General features: G+C 42.0%; 1 protein-coding gene and 1 long non-coding RNA gene across 10 annotated transcripts in view; one reads left to right on the top strand and one right to left on the bottom strand.

Annotated features, from left to right (window-relative positions):
• LOC309715454 overlaps window positions 1-7,680 on the bottom strand; it is a 135,400-nt gene extending 127,720 nt beyond the window's left edge. For both annotated transcript variants that reach the window (XR_014279211.1, XR_014279212.1), the window contains exon 1: window positions 6,734-7,680. This is a non-coding gene — a long non-coding RNA (uncharacterized lncRNA). The remainder of the gene's footprint in view (window positions 1-6,733) is intronic.
• The window catches only part of srrm3 (serine/arginine repetitive matrix 3), a gene marked incomplete at its 3' end in the record, with an annotated part of 144,868 nt that overhangs the window by 80,142 nt on the left and 43,749 nt on the right, over window positions 1-20,977 (top strand). For 7 of the 8 annotated variants that reach the window (XM_082548596.1, XM_082548598.1, XM_082548600.1 and 4 more), the window contains one exon: window positions 10,487-10,588. In XM_082548596.1, the coding sequence (XP_082404722.1) occupies window positions 10,487-10,588 (102 nt within the window). Of the gene's footprint in view, window positions 1-8,037; window positions 8,597-10,486; window positions 10,589-20,977 lie in introns of those variants that run through there. The other variant, XM_082548602.1, reaches the window with a different exon arrangement.

Raw genomic sequence — 20,977 nt, 5'->3', positions numbered from 1 at the left:
GAGAGCATCAATTGAAAAGCCTCTCTCCACTTGAGAGTTAAACTATTTCACTGTGGCACTCCGTAGGTCATTTTAATTCTACCCCTGAAATAGAAATGTGGGGGTGTTCAGGTTTGGTTTCCCATGTTCCCAGAGCCATTCAATCTTACTAACTACACTGGCATCGCTTTTTTTTCTGTAGCTTTGCATCAGAATTGATGGCTGAAAAGTTTCATAGGCATATAGCAGCACCTGGGGACGACTTGTAGAGAAAAGCTCTTCAGATAACAAAGTCGGAGACATTGCCAGCAGTCAGGAATGAGAACACGGGCACTTCACGCAAAGGCACTCCTCATCAAATCGATGACTATCAACATAAGGACAGTCTAGGGGCCAGAGCTATTCATTTTCCAGGAACGTGAGTTAATGAGTGAAATCTGTAAGTGCTCAGAGCTGTTTAATCACTCTAATCAAGATCTTTAATCGTGGTGATTTTTTTATTGCTGGGTGGCGGGCAGGCCTCTCGCTCTGATCGATGTCCCCTGTCTGTTTCCGCCCAAATCACTGGAAGTTTGCATGCCATAGGCCAGGGGTTCCCAAACTTTTTTTGCCAGGCCCCCCTTTGTTTTACAAGAAAAATGTTCCCCCCCCCCCCCCCCCCCCCCCCACACACACACACACACACACACACATGCACGCCCAAACACATCCTGTAACCACACACACCCATATTTTGCTCCACTGCGGTTTATTTCGCACCTCAAACATTTAGTAAACAATTAAGTAAATACAAGTAATCTGCAATAAATTACAGGTAGTAAGAAGATAAACTACTAACTCTTTTATGCTATGTCCACGGGTATTTTTGAAAACGCAGCTGTTTCTATGGTTTGGACCTTTCGTCCACATGTTAATGCCGTTTTGAATCACAGAAAACTGAGATTTTTTAAAACTCCTTTTTTACGTGCACGTGTGGACAAGGAATACAGAGTTTGTCAACGTCAAAGATATGTGCCTTTTTTCACGTCACGCTGTGCGCCACGTTATTGTTTACATGAGAAGAATTGCAGAATGGCAGATATTCAGATTAACAGTAATAATAATAATAATAATGGATTGGATTTATATAGCGCTTTTCAAGGCACCCAAAGCGCTTTACAATGCCACTATTCATTCACTCTCACATTTAGGGATGGGTACCGGTGTCCGGTGCCATGATGGCACCGGTTCTGACATAAACGGTAGTAACCAGACCGAAAAGCAGCGCACATTTCGGTGCTTTATTTCGGTGCTTTTTTTTCCCTGAGCTGTGATACACTTCTAGCCAATCATTTTACGTTTCCGAGGATAGTAGGCGGGGCCAGGTACGTACGTTCAGTTAGAGCAGAGCTACAGATTAAAAATGTCCAAGGCGAAGCGGTCAAAAGTCTGGCTGTACTTCACAGCAAAATATGCAAACTCAGCAGCCTGCAACAAGTGCTTTAAGCTGATACTGTGATACTGTCAAAGGAGGTCACACCAAGAATCCGATTAAACAGCTGGCGACGCATAGCGTTTTTTTTAAAAGCCGAGAAATGCGCCATATTTGATAGCTTGCTGCGAGACCTCACACCGTGCACGTCAGGTGGGTTGCCAGTTATCGGACCCGGAGCAACATCCCCCAAAAACCCGAAGAATAGAGTCCTGGCCCCTAGCCCTGCCAGTGTAGCAGGAGGAGGATGATGATGCAGCAGCAGCCGTTCTTCTCTGCATGAGTAGCTTCATGTTGTTCGTATGTAATTTACGTTGAGTAGGCTAACCACGTTATTACATTAATGCATGTAAGGTGAACTAGCAAACATCATCATAGCTACATGCGGCTGTCTTCTTGTTTGATGGCAGATACTCCCTTCACCCTGGCCAAAAAGGCTAAAATGACCAAAGAAAAAGAGGGAAACAGTTAAACATGAGAGGTTTTTGGACAAAGTTTGTGTTTTTTCCATTGTTTAAGCACTGCTTCCAGCCAAGAGTGATGCCATATATGCCACATAGCTGCAGAAAAGGCACACATTGTTATCTTTTTACAAAAAAAACCAGCTGAACATGAGAGGTTTTTGGACAAAGTTTGTGTTCTCCATTCTTTAAGCACCGGTTCGAGCACCGTTTAAGCACCGGCACCGTTTCAAAAGTACCGATTTGGCACCGGTATCGGATAAAACCTAAACGATACCCATCCCTACTCACATTCAACTCTCACAACCGGGGGAACAAATCGTGGCAGGATCAGCCTGATATTATTTTTATCCCAGTTTAATTTTACAGTATAAAGAGCTAACATCTCCAAAATGTCAGGAGTAGTTAGTTATTATAACAAGTGTTTGTGAACTAAAAATCAAGAATGTGGGATACTGTTTGTCCGTGATTTGAAGAGCCCAGCCCGTGCTCCCGACGAAGGGAAAATCAATTCTGCAGGGGAGACCTACTTTGGCACTTGTGCAGGTGAAGCCAAAGGGAAGATATGCTTCACCATATTTTCTAGTCTTTGGCTTAGAATGAAGTTGGTTTGGAAACATATTCAGCGATGCTTCATCTCCTGCTTTGCGTTTCTGTGGGAGCCCCGTCAAAAACCTGTCCATTATGCTAGCAGTGTCCAAGCGCTTTTTTTCCCTTTTTTTTCCCTTTTCATACCACGCCCCCCCCCCCCCCCCCCTGCAATGGCTCTGCAGGGGGGCAGTTCCCACACTTTGGGAAGGTCTGCCATAGGCAATGGGCCTTCACTAGATGGCCTTCGTTTGCATCAACTTGGCTAACTGGCTCCTGGACGGTCTCACCTCATATTCATATATGCAGAGAGATGAAAATACACAAGCGACATGCTCAGTTAAACAGTCATTTGAATTCCGTGTTGCTCAGCCTGGCTGGGAGTGACCAGCCATTGCTCAGCACTGTGTCAGAACAGATGGTGTGTGAGGAAGAAATTAGCTACACCTTCACAGCTGCAAGAAGGGCTAATTGTGTGTAGAGAGAAGGAATGTGTTGTTTCAGTCTAAAAGCTTTTGACAAACATCTAGTAATATCTAGTAAGTAGCTGTTTACACTGATTGATCTGAGCTCACAATAGATTTTTGTCTGTCTCTTGAAATGCAGCACAGAAGTCTGGTAATTTAAAAAGGAGTTTTTAACTTCTTTCTTTAAGCGCCCACCACTCACTAGTTTCCAGGAGGGATTCAGGTGCTGTGTGATTCAGGTGCTGTCTGAGATTCTGCAAGCCCCTACTTCTAAAATCTCAGGCTCTTTGTTAAAGCATCACCACTGCTGTGTACACACTCTCAGACTTTGGTTTGTAAGCTAGACCGATCAAACATTGCCTTTGCTGTGCTTCATACTGTGAAGCTGCACTGAGCTTCAGAATAGAGCAATTCAGCAGGAGGAAAGAGAAGGTGGGGTGGGGTGGGGGGGGCAGAAAGGGAAGCAGAGGGTCTGCAGGTTTTTCATTTCTTTATATTTTACTAGAAAAATTGGAAATAGGTAAAACGATTTATTGAAACATGCAAAAATAAATGGAGTTACATAGTATGTACAGTTGTGAGAAGTTATCCAGTCCAATCCTCAGACTTTTTTCTGTTTCCTGTTTATGGGCTCAAAGGCAATTTCAAAAAAAGACCTGCTCCTTGGTAGCAAAATATAAAGAAATGTAAGGTAGGTCAAGACTTTTGCACAGTACTGTATGTCATTAAGCACTTCAGCTTGATGAGTTCAAACTATTATTTTATTGCTTAAGCTAAGGTACCTGAGTAGCATCAGTCACCATCACCAATATGATCAGCACAATATGAAGGAGAATGGCTTACTTTGGCTGTGGCCTCTTTTTGGGTTAGCACACATTCACTCCCCCCACCACGCTTATACACTCTTCTTCGATCTGCAGCAGACAGCTGGGAGAACACTGGGACCGCTGTAGAGTTGTCACGTAGTGGCTAATGTATGGTGATGGATCCGGAGCCATGAATGGAAAGCCATGAATATAAACTGTATCTTTGTGGCCTCCATTGTGCTGTGTTGACAGCTGCTGGGTTGACAGATTGCCGTACAGCAGGACCTGATGGCGCTGTCACACCGAATGGCTTCTTCTCTGCTGGGCCATCTTCCAGCTATTTCAGCTCTCCATCGCACTTTTCCTAATCTCATTCTCCGCACCATCAGGGCACTGATAGCAAGTGGCTCAGAATACATGGCGTTGGCAGCTATATTTAATCTGAGAACGCAAACACTCATCTGATTAATGCTGTTTCCACGCTGAAATGAGCCACTGAATCCTTTTACAATCCAGTTTGGGAAAATGGTTCTGCCACAAGATGCATTTGAGGCAAAGATGAACCTATTTCTGTTACTGAGGTCCATCCATCCATCCATCCACTGTAAAAAATAAAAAAAATTTCTAATGGAAGACCTGAGGACAGCAGAGAATGTTAATACTTTTAAAGCCAAACTTAAAGCGCTATCTCTACCCTTTTACTTCGGCTCACACCTTTTAGGTGTTTTTTTTTACCCTGTTTTATTTATATATTGTGCTTTGTTATCTTATGTCTTCAGTTATACATTAACAGTCTATAAACAGTGACAAATACCACTGGATTGCATTCAGCTTCAAACAGAAAGAAAAAATATTACCTATTTTATTCTGTGATTTCTGTGTGGATTAATGAATGCATGCAACTGCAGAAAGTCGTAAGTCATACCACAGTTTGTACCATCCCTTTATTGTATCAGCCAATATCAGTGTTCAAACTTACAAAAAATTCTGATGTATCGGCATGCTGAAACTCTACGAAAGCTCCTTTGAAATTTTATTTTTAGATTTTAAATACACTGATCTAACAGCTTTCATTGGTGCAAATTATGATTTTTGTAAACTCCTGCAGCAGGGATGGTATTATGTTTTTGAAATGCGCTTATTTGCTTTCTTGCACACAAACATGAGAAGAATGATAAAATATCAATATGTTGCATACAAAGATAGGTAGGCCAACAATGTTGGCATCATCCATCCATCCATCCATCGATCCATCTTTTTCCGCTTTATCCGGGGCCGGTTCGCGGGGGCAGCAGCCTAACCAGAGAAGCCCAGACCTCCCTCTCCCTAGCCACCTCCTCTAGCCTATCCGGGGGAACACCAAGGCGTTCCCAGGCCAGCCGAGAGATATAATCACTCCAGCGTGTCCTGGATCTGCCCCGGGGCCTCCTCCCAGTGGAACATGCCCAGAACACCTCACCCAGGAGGCGTCCAGGAGGCATCCTTGTCAGATGCCCGAACCTCCTCAGCTGGCTCTTTTCGATTTGACATCATTACTAAAATAAATATTGTATTACACATCACCCATTACTTTTCTTAAAACTAATGCACTACGTTACTTAATTATTCACTGGAGAAAAAACCTTCGGAATGGCCTGAGGCACATTGTCGTCTTAGTTTCCTAATGAGGATACATATATGAAGGTTTGAAGCCTGACTACTCATCACTGCTTCTGTTACCTGTTGAAGTTCAGGCTCGTTTTGGCATCCACAGCTATATGATCACCTGTGCAGATGATTGCAAAGAGCCAAAGCTCTGATGCCAGCATAATGCTATTGTTTCTGTACTGGGCGTAGTTTCTGTGCTACCATCTCTCTCTCATCCTTTCATACAATAAAATAAAAGTAATGTCCATATTTCCACTCCACAGTGACTTCCTAAGGCTGGTTAGGGACGTGGCTGGTTTGATTTCCTGTGCCATCACAGGAGGTTGAAACTGATTACTGGTAGGCTTCACTTATTCTAATTGAAATCAATTAATCTATTGATTTCTATTGAGCTGCCTCCATCCTCAAAGACCCCACATACCCTCAACACGGACTGTTCACACTTCTGCCCTCGAGATGAAGGTTTAGACGTGTGAAATCCAGAACGGCCCGGCTCAACAACTCCTTCCCCACTGCTATCAGACTCTTGAACAGCTGACCTACCACAATTGCAATTTGCACATACCTCACTTGTCTTTACTTACTTATTTTTGTAATTATTTATTTATCTTTCATTATTTTTATGCTTTTTTTTTAAATCTTTTTTATCGTAATGTCTTGTCTTATTTTATCCTTATTTATCTTGTTGCTTCAACTCTACCCAACTTGGCATTTGTGTATGGACAGCAAAGGAAGAATTTCATTGCACAGAGAAATGCTATTTCTTCTGTACACATTACAATAAACACTTTGAATCTTGAATCTTTGAATCTATTATCTTTGTGCTGCTGGTGCCTTTTGGAGCATTATCTTACAATTATTATGGCTTGCAGTGTGGTACAGACCATCTGCAGGAAGGTTGTCCTTTAGATTTCAGGATTGAAATTCTAGTATTTTATTAGTCTGTTACTTAGCACTAATTGGCCGTAGGGCTGGGCCATATTATACCGTTCATGGTAATACCGGTATTGTCATGGTCTGGGGTCAAGCGACCCAGTATTTGAGTTCCATGTATCTTCTGTATTCATTTGCACCACCATGTTTTCACGGTCAGTCTTTGCAGTGACCATCATAGTCTCTGAGTTTTCTTAGTTTGTCACAGTATTAGTTTTCCCAGTTTAGTTATAGTCTAGTCACGCTATCCCTGCTTTGTTTGTACACTTTGTCTTCAGCCATAATAAAGGCTTGCTTTCTGTTAAGTTCACTCCCGTCTACTCACTTGTGTACGCACCTGGGTCCATTACACACACCACCGCACGGCCTGTCTCTGCAGACTAGTGATGTTCGATTCGTGAACGAATCGTTCAATACTCGAGAATCACTTTACTGACTCGTGAATCATGATTCACAAGCCCAACTGACTCACTGACTCGTCCCTGTTGCTGTTAGCAAACTAATTCCATTAGTAGAAATATATCTAGCTTATAATTAAAATTGTGGGGGGGAAAACAACAGCCAGTTTCGTAACAAAAGCATTTCTGCCCTGAACTGGCAGAAAAAACCCTGAGTAGAAGCTCACATCAAGAAAATAGCTCCTCGGTTCAGAGTAGCATCGCGCTGCTAACATGCTAACAACACATTTGAGCTACTCACCCCCTCCCTTCCTGTGCTGAATCATAAGCATAAGCGAATCACTCAGGACTCGCTCACCCCCTCCCTCCTGTGCTGAATCATAGAGCGAACGAATCACTCACTCACTCACTAACCCCCTCCCTCCTGTGCTGAATCAAAGAGCGAACGAATCACTCAGGACTCACTAACCCCCTCCCTCCTGTGCTGAATCAAGGAGTGAGCGAACGAATCACTCACTCACTCACCCCCTCCCTCCTGGCTCACAGCTTCTTCTTCTTCTTGGTTGGCAACCAATGTTAAGGCGTATTACCGCCCCCTGGCTCACAGCGCAGTGGACATTTAGATAAGAAAATATATAATTGACACACTTAAGGAAAATACTAATAAAATACAAATAAACAAAATAAATGTTTATTAAGCAATTTTGATAGGAAATTGCTTAATTTTAGAAATGTTTTTGCTCTTTTTTTCTCTACAAAATAGTTTTTTGTTTTTTTTTAATCATCCATCTTAGCAGTGGGATTTACATGAAAAGGGAAACAAATTAAGTTTGAGTGAAAATGTAAAATTTTTGCACTCTCTGGTCAACTGACTCAGTGAATCAAATGACTCAAAACTCCCGATTCACTTTGGTGAGTGACTCATTAACACTCGATTCAGTAAAAAGAATCAAATTTACCATCACTACTGCAGACCGTGACAGGTATAATGTTAGACAACGATAGGAAAATTAAATATCGCGATAGAATATGAGTAAAACGCACATGTGCAGTGCCTTTGTTTTCATACGCACATGGCCGATTGTTGAGTGAAACAGATGAACCAGAATTGGTTTGTAAAAATGGTGCAACTTCAGTGATGTGGAACTGGTTTGGTGTTTGTCCGTCAGATACACGACAAAGCACATTTTTTTGCAGAACATGCAAGCGGCCGTCGTTATTGTCGTATTTGTCAGACTAAGATGCTCTTAAATCTGGGAGTAATCTGGGTCCTAAACTCGTATACTTCAGGTCAAACGAACACTGCAGCATCACTGAGAGTTAAAAACTGTCTAAATTCTTTCATCTTTAATAAAACGATCAGCATTGCTGCTTTACCAGGTGTAACTATGAAGTTTAACTTCCAGGCATCCATGAAAACAAAATTTTTTACATTTAACGGAGTTAGAAGTTAACAGGAAGCTAGCGGAAGTTAGCTCGCTAGTTACCTAAGCATGATATTGCATGTTCTGACTGAGAGATTTCTGAAAAAATTCAAACGTACAGCTCTGCTTTCACTTCCAACATAAATGAAGACAGGAAACTAAACAGCAGTGACGTTTGTAGGGTTACTGAAGTTGGGCTAGCTGGTATATAATGATGTGCTACGTGATCGCTAGCGACACAGCTACGTTAGCATAACATAAACGGTGAAGCTGGAGGACGAACACTTAACACTTTTCCACTTATAAAAGTTAACGTTAAGGTTCCTGATAGTTAGAGACAAATGCAATCGCATGGCAGGATGCTGTAAACGGACCAAACTTCAGTCAGGAGAACAACTGAGATAATCCATCCACAATACGAGGTTAGTCATTAATATACTGCAACAACATGGGAATAGAGCAGCTGCCAGAGAATTCAACATTAATGAACCAATGGTACAGAAGTGGAGGAAGCAAGAAGAATGAGTTTGCTAAAGTTTGATTTATCTGACTGCTTTGTTTCGCTTAATGTGCCTTATAATCCCGTGCACCTTATGGTCCGAAAAATACGTACTGCACACTGCAGTTTAATGTTGCAAAGCACCTCTTTTTAACTTCAGTGGATATTATACATGGTTATGCTCAGGATATGTCAGCCCATTTCTACTGGAAATGCCTTTTGGTTAAACTTTCAGCAAGGAATTTGCATTTGCACTGTTACATTTTTATAAAGCTTTAATGTACATAAAAACCAGCTTCTTGTTTAAGTGAAAATAAATGGAAGATTGTCTTTTTGTGCTAGTAATGTTGTGGAGTTGTATTTTGTCTCGCATCAATTATATCGTCAGTTATATCGTTATCGCAAATTTTCAAATATATATCGTGATACATTTTTTTGGCAATATCGCCCTGCTCTAATTGGCCAATCACCAAATATGAAAACACCACACACCAGTAGGTTTAGATTCAAAGACACAATGAATGCAGTTTTACGGTCAAGGCAAGTATCTGTGTTTTTAGCTGTGTGGTAAATCCCGGTGGATTTCTGTGTGAGCACAGTGCTGGATCTCTTTCATTGTTCAACGTGACATAAACATTATAGTTGCTTATTAATACAAGTGGGTCCCAGTCAGTCTTCCTCTGTGATGTTTGGCTCTCGGCCACCATTTCACAGCTTTATTAATTCTCTCCCTTTTCACTCCCACCTCCAACCTTCTCTCTGGCTCTATAACTCATTACAGCTCATTACCACAGCCCAAGCTGAACTTGGAGATGGTTTAGAAGTTGGTGTGAATTTACCGGGAGATGGGCTTCGGCGCGCAGTGAAATTAAGAAGCCATGTCCTGTCAAGCACATGTTCTTGCACGGCTGATCTATGAGTATCTGTAGATTAAAACGGGACTTGTTCAGATAGGCTAGTTGAATTATTACTGTCTCCACTGTAGAGCTGTCACTGCTCCTACAGAGGCAGCCTGTAGTGCTACTGTGGCTGCTGCTTGTGAAATTTACAGACTGGGAGGATGTAGCCTAAAGCTGTATGCATAAACAGTTTTGCCTTTCTGATTTACTCTGTGCATTTTGTATTGTTACATTCACAATGAAATTAGAGCGTCATTACAGCACTGATCCTTTTGCTCCTCTTCTTTTGCTCCTACTAACAGCCACAGCCATCTAAAAAAAAAAAGCCAAATATGTTAGATTAAAAAATATGAATACAAATCTACAATATGACCGAGACAGTAATTGATTTTTCTGTGCCTCTGCAGAGATCCTCATTATTCTGTCTGTGTCAGCTGATAGAGAGCTCCACAAGCTGCTTGCAGTTACTCTCAGCTCAGTTGCGAGTCCCGGTGCTCACTTGCAGAATAAAACATGCAGTACTGGCCCGCCTGGGACCAGAGAGGTTGACAGTGAATCATCAGAATGTGCATAATTTGGCTGAGTGTAATTTTTGGTCAGGATGCAGTCAGAAGACAGCCTTTGCCATTTTTTCTGACTCTGTGTGATAGCGGGGCACGACACGCCTCCTACGCGAGCTTCTGGCAGTTATGACAGATAACAGTTAGTTTTGCCAGTTCCTCTGCTGCAATCGGTGCTGTTATTAAAGGCTGCCGTGTCACTGTTCACAGACCTTCACATAGACTCTGGTTAACACTGAGAAGAATTCAGATTCATCCTTGTTCGCTGACTGCTGAACCCGCTATTTAAAGCTGCGGATTACTGATGAACATGTGTTTGCTTCTCTGTTAACTGTTGTGTTTTCTTATCCTCAGGTACACAGAAGAAGAAATCCGACAGAAAGTAAGCACATTCAGACAAATGCTGATGGACAAAGAAGGCGTTATCACCAGAGAAGGCTCCCACACACAACCAATGTAAGTTACGTCGTCAGCTTTGATATCTGTGACACGTGCATTAGAAGGTCAGATTTCCTAGTGGTGCACACTAGTTTAAAATCATCAGTCAGCTGCATCTGCATTTATAACCACAGATAAATGCAAATGTAAAAAGTAAGGAAGAGAAGGGAGAAACGCCCTTCAGCCATGGTATGAGTGTTGATGTTACACAGTTTGACCACTACGTGAATTTGGTCACCACTTTTGAGTAGTGACGATACCTAAGATGCAAACGACAGAAATGAGCTTTCTCTGAAAAGTAGCTGGCCTCTCTCTGAGAGATTGAGTGAGTTCAGTCATTCAAGAGGGGCTCAGAGTAGAGGCCCTACTCCTCCACATTTAATGGACCCAGTTCAGGTGGTTCAGATATCTGACAAGTAGAGCTGGGCGATATAAGATTTTTTCATATCACGATATGTTTTTTTCATTTCAGGCGATAACGATATCTATCACGATATAACCCAAATAACTATATTTGTAAGATTTAAATGTGCCGTTGCTCACAAGTAAAATGTGAAATAATCAGCAGCTTGTTTTTATTTAAATATTTATTTCCCATAATAAGTTCAACAGGGAAGATGTACTTAAGGAACATGAGACTTTTTCAGATAAATAAAGGCAAATATTGCAAACTACACAAAAGGCAGTCGCTAAAGCGTTTAAGTTTTAAAATAGAACAAACGAAACAGACTACTAAATTGTCAATTCCACTTAGAAACAAAATATTAATTCTAAAAATAAAGCTTAGTTTGTTTTACAGAAGAACAGACAAAATTGATTAACTTTTATCAATATCAAATAAACTGAGAACCAAAAGGAAATTCTCAATCTCTCCTTGTTGTATAGCTTAGCTTTTCAAACAGTTTTAACAGTTACTTTAGTCTGACAAAAGCCGAATGACGAATTAGCGCTTCCGGTCAGAGACTGAGGCTACGTCCACACATACACAGGTATGTAGGGGCGACCGTGGCTCAGGGGGTTGGGAATCGCATCTGTAACCGGAAGGTCGCCGGTTCGATCCCTGGGCTCTCTGTCCTGGTCGTTGTGTCCTTGGGCAAGACACTTTACCCTACTTGCCTACTGGTGATGGCCAGAGGGGCCGATGGCGCGATATGGCAGCCTCGCTTCTGTCAGTCTGCCCCAGGGCAGCTGTGGCTACAACTGTAGCTTAGCTCCACAAGTGTATGAATGTGAGAGTGAATGAATAGTGGTATTGTAAAGCGCTTTAGGTGCCTTGAAAAGCGCTATATAAATCCAATCCATCATTATTATTATTTTTGAAAACGGAGATTTTCCGTTTTCGTTTTAAAAAATAATCCCGTCCACACATAAAGGGAGAAATGAAGGAAAACGCTGCTATGAACATGCCAAAGCAGCAGGTGGAGCTAGATTCCTAACCGTGCAGAAATGTTGGCCAATCAGAAGTCTAGAAGCCTCGGTGGGAAAAAGTAAACAAAGCTGGGGCATAGAAGCAGAACCGAGTCGCATGTGTGGAGGGACAGTAACTGTGTGTATATGTAAGCATTTAAACACTGCAGAGAGTAGAATTAACAGTAACAGTATTGTAGAAATTCATTTCACCGAAACAATAACGTGGCGCACAGTGTGACGTCAAAAAATGCGCACACCTTTGACGCTGCGTTTTCTCCGTTTTTCTAGTCCACACGTAAAGGCAAAAACTGAGTTTTCAAAAATCTTCGTTTTCAGTGACCAAAAACGCTGTACGTGTGGACGAAAGGTGCAAACGCATAGAAAAATCTGCGTTTTCAAAAATACCCGGGTACATGTGGACGTAGCGCACGCACCAGTTTATTGTATTTCCAGACTTGCTTTCGGCACAATTTACAGTGCACGCTACTCTGTTTTTTGTCAGACTTGAAGTAGCCGAAATACCTTCACACTACGGAACTTCTATGGCTCTTCCGTTCGACAATCTCTCCGGCATTGGAACCATCATCTGTTTTCTCTTCGGTAACCTTCGGTCACGCTCGGTTGATTTTTGTAGTCGGCACACTCATTTCCTCCATTATCCGGGCGGTACGGTGGCTGGCTGCTTCCCAAACAAATACACATGTGCGGCTTGGCACTTGTGCTGCACGTAACAAGTCACGTGACGTGACGCTGCGGCTGTGATTGGTTCGGCTCTGCGCTACGTAATTTGGATTGGCTGTTCTTTTCTTTTTTTTTTTCTTTTTTTTAAGAGGACAAGAGCGGCGAGGTCTATCGCGATAGTTTCTATCGAGAAAAAGTTATATCGCGATACATATCGTTATCGTTCTATCGCCCAGCTCTACTGACAAGAATGATGCCTCTTGGGCGTCTCCTGGGTGAGGTGTCTGGGGGCGCATAGACCCAGGACCAGAAGCACTTCAGTGTTCCCTGGATAAGCAGGAGGCGGTGGCTGGGCAGAGGGAGGATTAGGCTTTTCTGTTAAGGCTGCTTCCCCCACAACCCGGCTCTGGATAAGTGGAAGAAAGTGGATAGATAAATGGCCTGAGGGCAGTCTGCAACTACACTGCTGGCAACATCTTGTTTGGAATGGCACAAGCACAGCAACCTGCAGAGTCAGACAGAGCATAAACGGGTAACTTGTGCCAGTTTTTGCAACATTATCATATTATCTTAGTAAAGAATCATAAGTGCAGTAACTACACCTAACAAATGTTAAACCCATTTATGCTTTATGTGTGATAGAAAAAAAATGGTATCGGTCTTCAAAATCCCAAAAATGAAGCCCAGTGATGCCCTAACTGTTCATGTCTGGCACTACCTAAAATCCTCTTCTAGTGTTTATTAAATGGGATGTTTATTACAGAGACTCGACCCGAAAAACTCGACCTCCAAGACCCCACACACACAGTACCCACCCAGTTCTGATAGATCTGTTTTGCTCCTCTCTCTGTAGAGAGACTTTGTACATTTTCATAAATTAGGCCACTGTCCGTAAATTATAAGCAGAATTTTCTCCTCTCATCAATTTTATGCAATTCTGGTTGCCTTGCATTGTAAATTTGCCCTTAAGCTATAAATCTTTGTCTTTGTACAATAATGTTTAACAGCTACTTGTGCCAGTCGGGTCAGAGAAGAAGAGAGGAGAGGGGTGGATGTTTCTGCATAAAATTTATATATTTCATTGTTTTTTCAGAGGATTGTCCATGCATAACCAAAGAATGTATTTATATTCTTTCACAGCCTATCTCAACTCCATTTTTTGTTCGCAAACACATTGTTAGCAAAGTCATTAGGCATCATCCTTGATGATAAATTGATTAGAAAATGAATGCAGATGCTTCATAATAAATGAAACTACTATAACTAGGCAGCAATAAATAGCAAATGCTAACAGAAATTGATTTTAAAAGAGGTCATGAAAAATGGCCTGCAACTCAAATAATACCTTGAAAGCTGTTGGTTCCAAAGAACATGGACCGTAATTGCAAAAGTGCAATAAATTTTAATGGCTTTTGACTGGCACTGCCTTTCTGTGAATACACAGGGAATAGTTAAAACCCTGGTGCTTTGAAAATAATCAGTAGCATTTTAAAGTCTATTCCAAACTCTGCTGGAAGCCAATGAGGCGAAGATTGGCATGATAATTGTCAATTTGTTTAGTGCTAAGCCTCGTTCAAGCTTTAAGCGCAAGGTGGGAGGGAGAGTGCCTCTTCTGAGGCAAGCAAAGACGGAATTAAAGCAATCAAAATGAATGAATGTGTAAAAAGACTTTGTCCCCGTCACAGAAAGACACAATCACAAAGGCTGGAACCTTGAAATACGGGAGGAATGGCAACAGCAGGATGTGGGTGTGGAGGCATTCCTGACTCAGTGTTCTGAACCTGTGAGTGATGGAGAGAGGCATGGTTGTGGTGGCAACCTGTCCTGCTGTCTCTGAACTAATGACTGTTAATGACGCTCATGCTTCCTGTCTCGCAGTCGCGATTAATGATTCTCCCTCCTCTGCATATCAGCTGTTGTCTGACGTTTAACTAAACCACAGTGAAATGAAAAAGAAGGCTGGGGAGGAGGAGTTACCCACAGCCGTGATGTACAGTAAGATGAATGAGATGAACCTTTATGGTCCAAAGACGGCAAACTATAAAGACACAGGAAACTCTGCATGCTTTGCTTTTCACAGTAGTTCACTCTCAAGGGCACTTGTGAGTCAGGTCAATTTAGGATGTCTGTGCTCGCCTGAAATTCTGCAACATTCCCTCTCTACAAAGGCCTTGATGTGGAAAATTGAAGAGGCTTGTAATTTGCAGGGTTGTTATCCTCCCACTCTTCCTTATCCTTTTCGCTCACCCAGGATTTAAAAAAAATACACGCAAGCAGACCTCTGTGTGAAGTAAGCTGAAGTGAAATGCCTCTTTAGACATTAACATGCCTTAATTAATCTGACTCCTCAATTAGATATGTTGGTTGGATTGAGAAAAGGTATTACAAATTGATAAGACATACAGGAAGTCTGAGGAAAGAAAATGACAGAATGTGATAAATCAGCTGTAGCTTAATACACTAGCAATAAACAGCCAGCAGTAAGCTGTGGCTACCTCATAACTCTGTTTACTGGTGTCCCACATTGATTTCCTGAAGAATGGATGGGAATGTGGAGCGAGACAAGGAATGCAGCATGTAAAGCCTCTCAGAGCCTTTCGTGCTTACTTACCAAGGCTGCCCCTCAGTTTCAGATAGCAGTTCAATATCTGATGTAATACCTGAGACCAGCCTTTCCTTATTAGGAAACAGAAATATATCTTATTTTGTATAGAAGTGGTTATATCTTATCTAAACATTGTGCATCCACAAGATTAAGGTTTTTCCCCGACGACCATCTAATCAATCAGCTCGGCTTATAGAAATCCCAGCACAGTAAACTTTTCATCTCAATATGACAACTCTAAAGTCTTTGTAGTTTGCCCCCATACATATAATGAAGAGTAATCCATACAGCCACCACCTGCCTCCTCCCCAGAATAACAAACTATAACTCTCTGCAGCAACAGAAACATGTGCAGGACTTCACGAGCAGAGTGGTTGTCTGAAAGAGGCTATGAATGAGTTGCACTACTTGGTGCTACAGCCCTAGGGAGACCCTTGGCCATAGTCCATCACTGCCAAGTCTCAGGGACAGTGGCTGAATTAGAGAGGCTCTTACCTCACCAGGTCAGCAGAGAGACTCACTCATCTGCCTAATAGGAACGCTGTCTGGACTGGACAGATGTCGTCAGCATAATGGAGCATAGTATAAATTAGGAAACTAGAGACAGGATGGGGAATTGGTTGATTTGTTACTAATGACTAAGCATGGGGACCACTAGATTGTTTAAATTGTTGTTAATTGCTCTTTTTGGCAGCGAGTTTCTTTTCCTGCCCTGTGGGGGCAACACCGACAGCTAAAGCAACAATTTATTTTTGTTTTGCTTTGAAAAAACTAAATCAAGACATTGAGTCAGCAAGTAATGCTGAAGTCGCATGCTGTTATGAATCTTTCACAATTATTTACATTTTAATGTCCCTGTTTAAAAGAATCTAAAGCAACTTCAGCTAACTGAGTCAGCACACTCATGGGTCATGGGTAAAGTCTGTGAATCCCATTAGAGATGTTTTTTTCATAATTTTTTTTTAGAAGTAAGAAATTTGTCAAGTGAATATGGTAAATGGCCTGTATTTGTATAGCGCTTTTCTAGTCCCTTGAGGACCCCAAAGCGCTTCACACTACATTCAGTCATTCACCCACACATTCACACACTGGTGATGGCAGCTACATTGTAGCCACTGCTGCCCTGGGGCGCACTGACAGAGGCGAGGCTGCCAGACACTGGCGCCACCTCTGACCACCACCAGTAGGCAAACACGGGGTTAGTATCTTGCCCAAGGATATTTGACATGCAGCCAGGAGGCAGCCTGGGATCGAACCACCGACCTTCTGATTAGTGGCTGACCTGCTCTGCCACCTGAGCTACAGCCACCTATAGCACAAACAATTAGAACTGCTGTGTTATTAACACATCCTACTATTAATACATCCGACTTTAAATCACAGTGCAGATGTTGTTAATCGAGATCTGGCTTTGTAATAGATAATTAGTGCATATTAGGTTATTAGTAGGGGTGCAACGATACACAAAATTCACGGTTCGGTTCGGTTCGATACTTTGGTGTCACGGTTCGATATTTTTTCGATACAAAAAAATGTTCATGCATTTTTAATTTGTCATTTATTAAAATTATAAATATATATTTTAACTCAAAAGTACAGTTTTTAAATTTAACCCTAACCCTTGTGCGTGTTTTTTATTTTGACAGCGAATGCGCACCTGCGGACCACTTATGTGCAGCCCTGGTTATTTAGCTCGTCATATTGCAGCCACAGAAATTCTTTTGTCCATGAAACCATAAAGCTGCACTTTCTTTTTGCCTTATAGTCTGATTTGTCATAACTTCTCCGTTTTGTGGTAAGCTTTTCTTTGGCTGTCACTTCTTCACCCTGACTTCTTCACCCTGACCTGTCTTATTTGGCTCAGAAGAAATGAAATATATATCCTCCTGCTTTTACACACGCACTCACATAAGCTCAGCGATTCTCTGCGCGATCAACCTCTCACATGTTTAAGCTTGCTGCGGGAGATTTCACTTGTCATGTTTGCATAGTAAGCTAACGATTAATAAGACGATGTCAGAGGAATTGGTGCGCAAATTATCATCACTCACAGATTAGTGCTGTCGCTCTCTATACACAGTTCGCGTGATTGCAAAGTGAAAGCAAAAAAACAAGCGCAAATTCAAACGCGATTTCAATATGTCACATATTGACAGTGGCTCACCGATGCCAATGACATAATTACCCAGCTACATTTCTGAAAGAATGCAAAAGCATTGACATATATTTTTCCTTCCTACAATAGCCCGACGGGCAGGGCAGAGATAGATTTTGGTAGCCCGACTGAAAAAAATCGCTAGCCCCAGGACGTCGGGCTAGCGATGTTGCAAGCCCTGTATCTGATTGAGGAATCACTCATCTTTGGAAAAGAGAGTTTATTACAGAGAAATGGCTCTTTCCAAAATAAAAGCTATACTATCCGCTTCTTCTGGGCTATATTCTCAGCAGCATAAGGAGAATCATGTGCTAACAGCTGTCTAAATGACTCGGCTAAAGTTAGTAGCATGCTTGTTGTTTTTGTCTTTGCACTAGGATGATGTCGGCGTAAATGTGCAGTCATATTCGTTGTGTTCCCACTAGTGATTTCAGGTTAATCTCGTTGAAATGACCTTAACGCCACAACACGGCAAATCTCCGTTAACGAGCTACCGCCGATCGCCCCGTGCATGGGGCTAGACGGCCAACACGTTAACGAGCTAACTGCGCTAACACACTAGCTCCCACCCATGTAATTGAGCATTGCACGGCACATCCAACATACTGTTTTACTTTAGTCCATGACCTTCAGGGTCATACGTCACATGAAAACCAAAATAATTCCAAACGCCAGATCTGGAGAGCTTAACTTCTGTCTTGCTAGCTTGCCCTGCGCTCTTCCTTCTGACTATGCTGTCTGTGTTGAGCGCTCAGTAGATCTGCACTCGACAGTGCAGCCTAGGCGGAGTAGTCGAACGCAGATTCACTGAGCGCTCAACACAGACAGCATCGTCAGAAGGAAAGTTGATAAAATAAATTACAAATGTTATATTGTTCGATACATATGCGTACCGAACCGAAAGCACTGTATCGAACGGTTCAATATCGATACGAATATCGTTGCACCCCTAGTTATTAGCTAATGTTAGCAAACTTGCTTATCAAGATGACTCCATTGACTGCATGGCTGCACTGCAAAGAGAAATGTTACTTTGTGATAAGTAAAAAAAACAAACAAAAAAAAAAAAGAAAGAAAATGGAAAAAAGAGAAAAGTAGAATTTCACTTACCTGGACTGCAAAGTTTTTGATCAAGCTTTTAGTACAATAAACCACATTCCAATCTGAATTGGTAAGCTAACTCCATTAAAATGCTCTAACATGACCAATGAGTCCAGTCCAATTACTCAAATTAGCAGAGGCAGTACTTAGCATTCAGCGATCATCTACAGCGGACCTCATTTAAGCCTTAAAAGTGTGAAATTAATCAGTTCCAAAAAAACAGTCACCCCCATACAGCTGTTATGAAGGTGAGCCAAGATCTTTTTTTTCTCCCCACTATGCTGTAAACATGTCAGTTTCATCACTTCAGTTGGGCATTTTAACAAGAGCGTCGGTGTGAATTGACTCACTTTTACAGCTGCTTAAAGTGGCTCTAAGAGAAACTCTAGTTTTTTGGCTTTATTTCTCTTTCCCAGAGGTTTCTACCTAATACAGTCATGCTAAATATTTTGTATTTGGCTGATGTGGAGTGATGGCATTTTTTTAGAAAAATATTGATGGTAAGGAGGAAGAGTATGCAGCTGCTTCTGAATGTGCACAAGCCTAGTATCCGAACACTTCCTCCAAGGCCAAGCCAATTACATTACCAGAGGCTTGGACTGGAGCCTGCATTTAGTCTGAGAGGCCACACCATCTGGATTTCAAAAGCTAAATAATAAAAATATAGACTTTACAGAGATTTTAGTGAATCTAACCAAAAAATAATACTGCAGGGTATCGATGTGTTTCTGTGTACATGCGTGTCTTCTCAGCTCAGAGTTAAAATGTGAGTTATTTTTGCCTTTTTGCAGTGAAAGTGTGAGTGCCATCAACATGCGGTGCTTACTTAAAATATCATCTATAGTCTATATTCCCTCGCAAACTTTCAACTTCACTTTCTAATGCAAACATCTGAGTCGTCTGACACCCTCTTCTCCTCACTTAATTCTGCTGTTTGAGGCAGATATTTTTGTTGCGCGAGTTCCAATTAAGTTGATTTTTGTAACTCATGTTCATCACAGATGTAATTCTGCTGGTTCTTAGCATCCCTGCTGTGCCTAGTGGTGCTCAGCCAATTAAAGGCCAAAGTCTTCTCAACTAACCACCAGACCCCATTCCCTGTTCGTGTTGGCTCCACTCTCTCCTTCCAGATACTTGACACCAGTGGCGTGTCCAGCAGGGTGGCCTGGGGGGGCACAGTGAGGTGAACAATGAGAGGTGGTGGATTGGCCAGATGCAGGTGGATGTGTAAAAATAACTCAGTTGTTTGGTGGTGGCTATGGCGGGGCTTCCACAGAGGCCAGCAGGTGGATGAGGGAAGGGGAGGGAGGAGGAGAGCCCCGAGGCAGCCGCCAGTCCGAGTGTCAGGTGAACTGAACTTCAGGTAAGAAGTTATGACCTGCAGTCTATCTGGGTTAGATATAAACCAAGTTTAGGTGTAGTTTATTTTCGTTGTGCTGACTTTTTACCGTCAGTTACAATAACTCGTACTGCGTTCTAGCCAGCTTGACGGAGTTTTTATACAGCTGGGTGGGTGCTATGATGTAACTTATAGTGAACTTTATTTTATTCATAAGGTTAGTTAGTAGAGTTGCCAACGGCTCCTTAAAAAAATGGAATGGTCCCTCAATCAGAGAAAATATTACACGTTTCGTATTGAGCTGAGAAGAGATGTAGTTTGTCCTGGTCTTTCGCTATAATGAAAAAAAGACACAAAGCTGGAGTTATTCTGTCATTACGCTGCACAGCTGCCTCTTCTTCTCTCATCCTCTCACCCTCCCTCTCCTGTTGCTACTTCAATCATGAAACTGATCAATGATCAGCTGATCGGCTTTTCTCTCTTGTTTATTTATCGCCCACTTTGTGCCAGAAAGAGGAAACCAGCGGATGTCGCGCTAAACAACAGCTGCACGTTTAAGCTTGATCAGCTGTTGTTAGAATTTATTTAATATTACTTTCTAGTATCAGCTGACGTTTGCTGGAGCCACAGCTGTAAAGCTGCTGGTCATGATGTCGGTTTGGATATGTGGTGAGAGGGAAACATGAAGATGAAACCAGCAGATGTCCTTACTGAATCATCAGAGCTGAACAGGTGATGGAGAAACAGGTTTACCTTTTAGGTGACATGAATGAGTTGGAGGGAAGTTATGAACTGTTTCTGAGAGACAACTTACACCAGGATCCTTTTCTGTGTAGCTGACAGCTGGTAACTGTGCAGGGGCGGGTCTAGGAAAGTTTTGCCAGGGGGCCAGGTAGGGCATTAACAGGGAAAGGGGGGGCACAAAGAAATACTTTTCTTTCTTATTCTCATTTAAAATATCTCGCTTTTATTAAATAATTATCTAAATCTTACAACCAAAGTTTTTATCTGACGTAAAATGTATAGAAATCATACATATACCAACAAGACAGTGTACATCACTGTCACAACAGCATTTGTTTTCATTCAAAGTCTTTATGGCTTTAATACCTGGTG

The sequence above is a fragment of the Aulonocara stuartgranti genome, assembly GCF_965226115.1.
Source record: "Aulonocara stuartgranti genome assembly, chromosome: 10".
Lineage (NCBI taxonomy): Eukaryota > Metazoa > Chordata > Actinopteri > Cichliformes > Cichlidae > Aulonocara > Aulonocara stuartgranti.
This window is presented reverse-complemented; position numbering and strand designations above follow the sequence as displayed.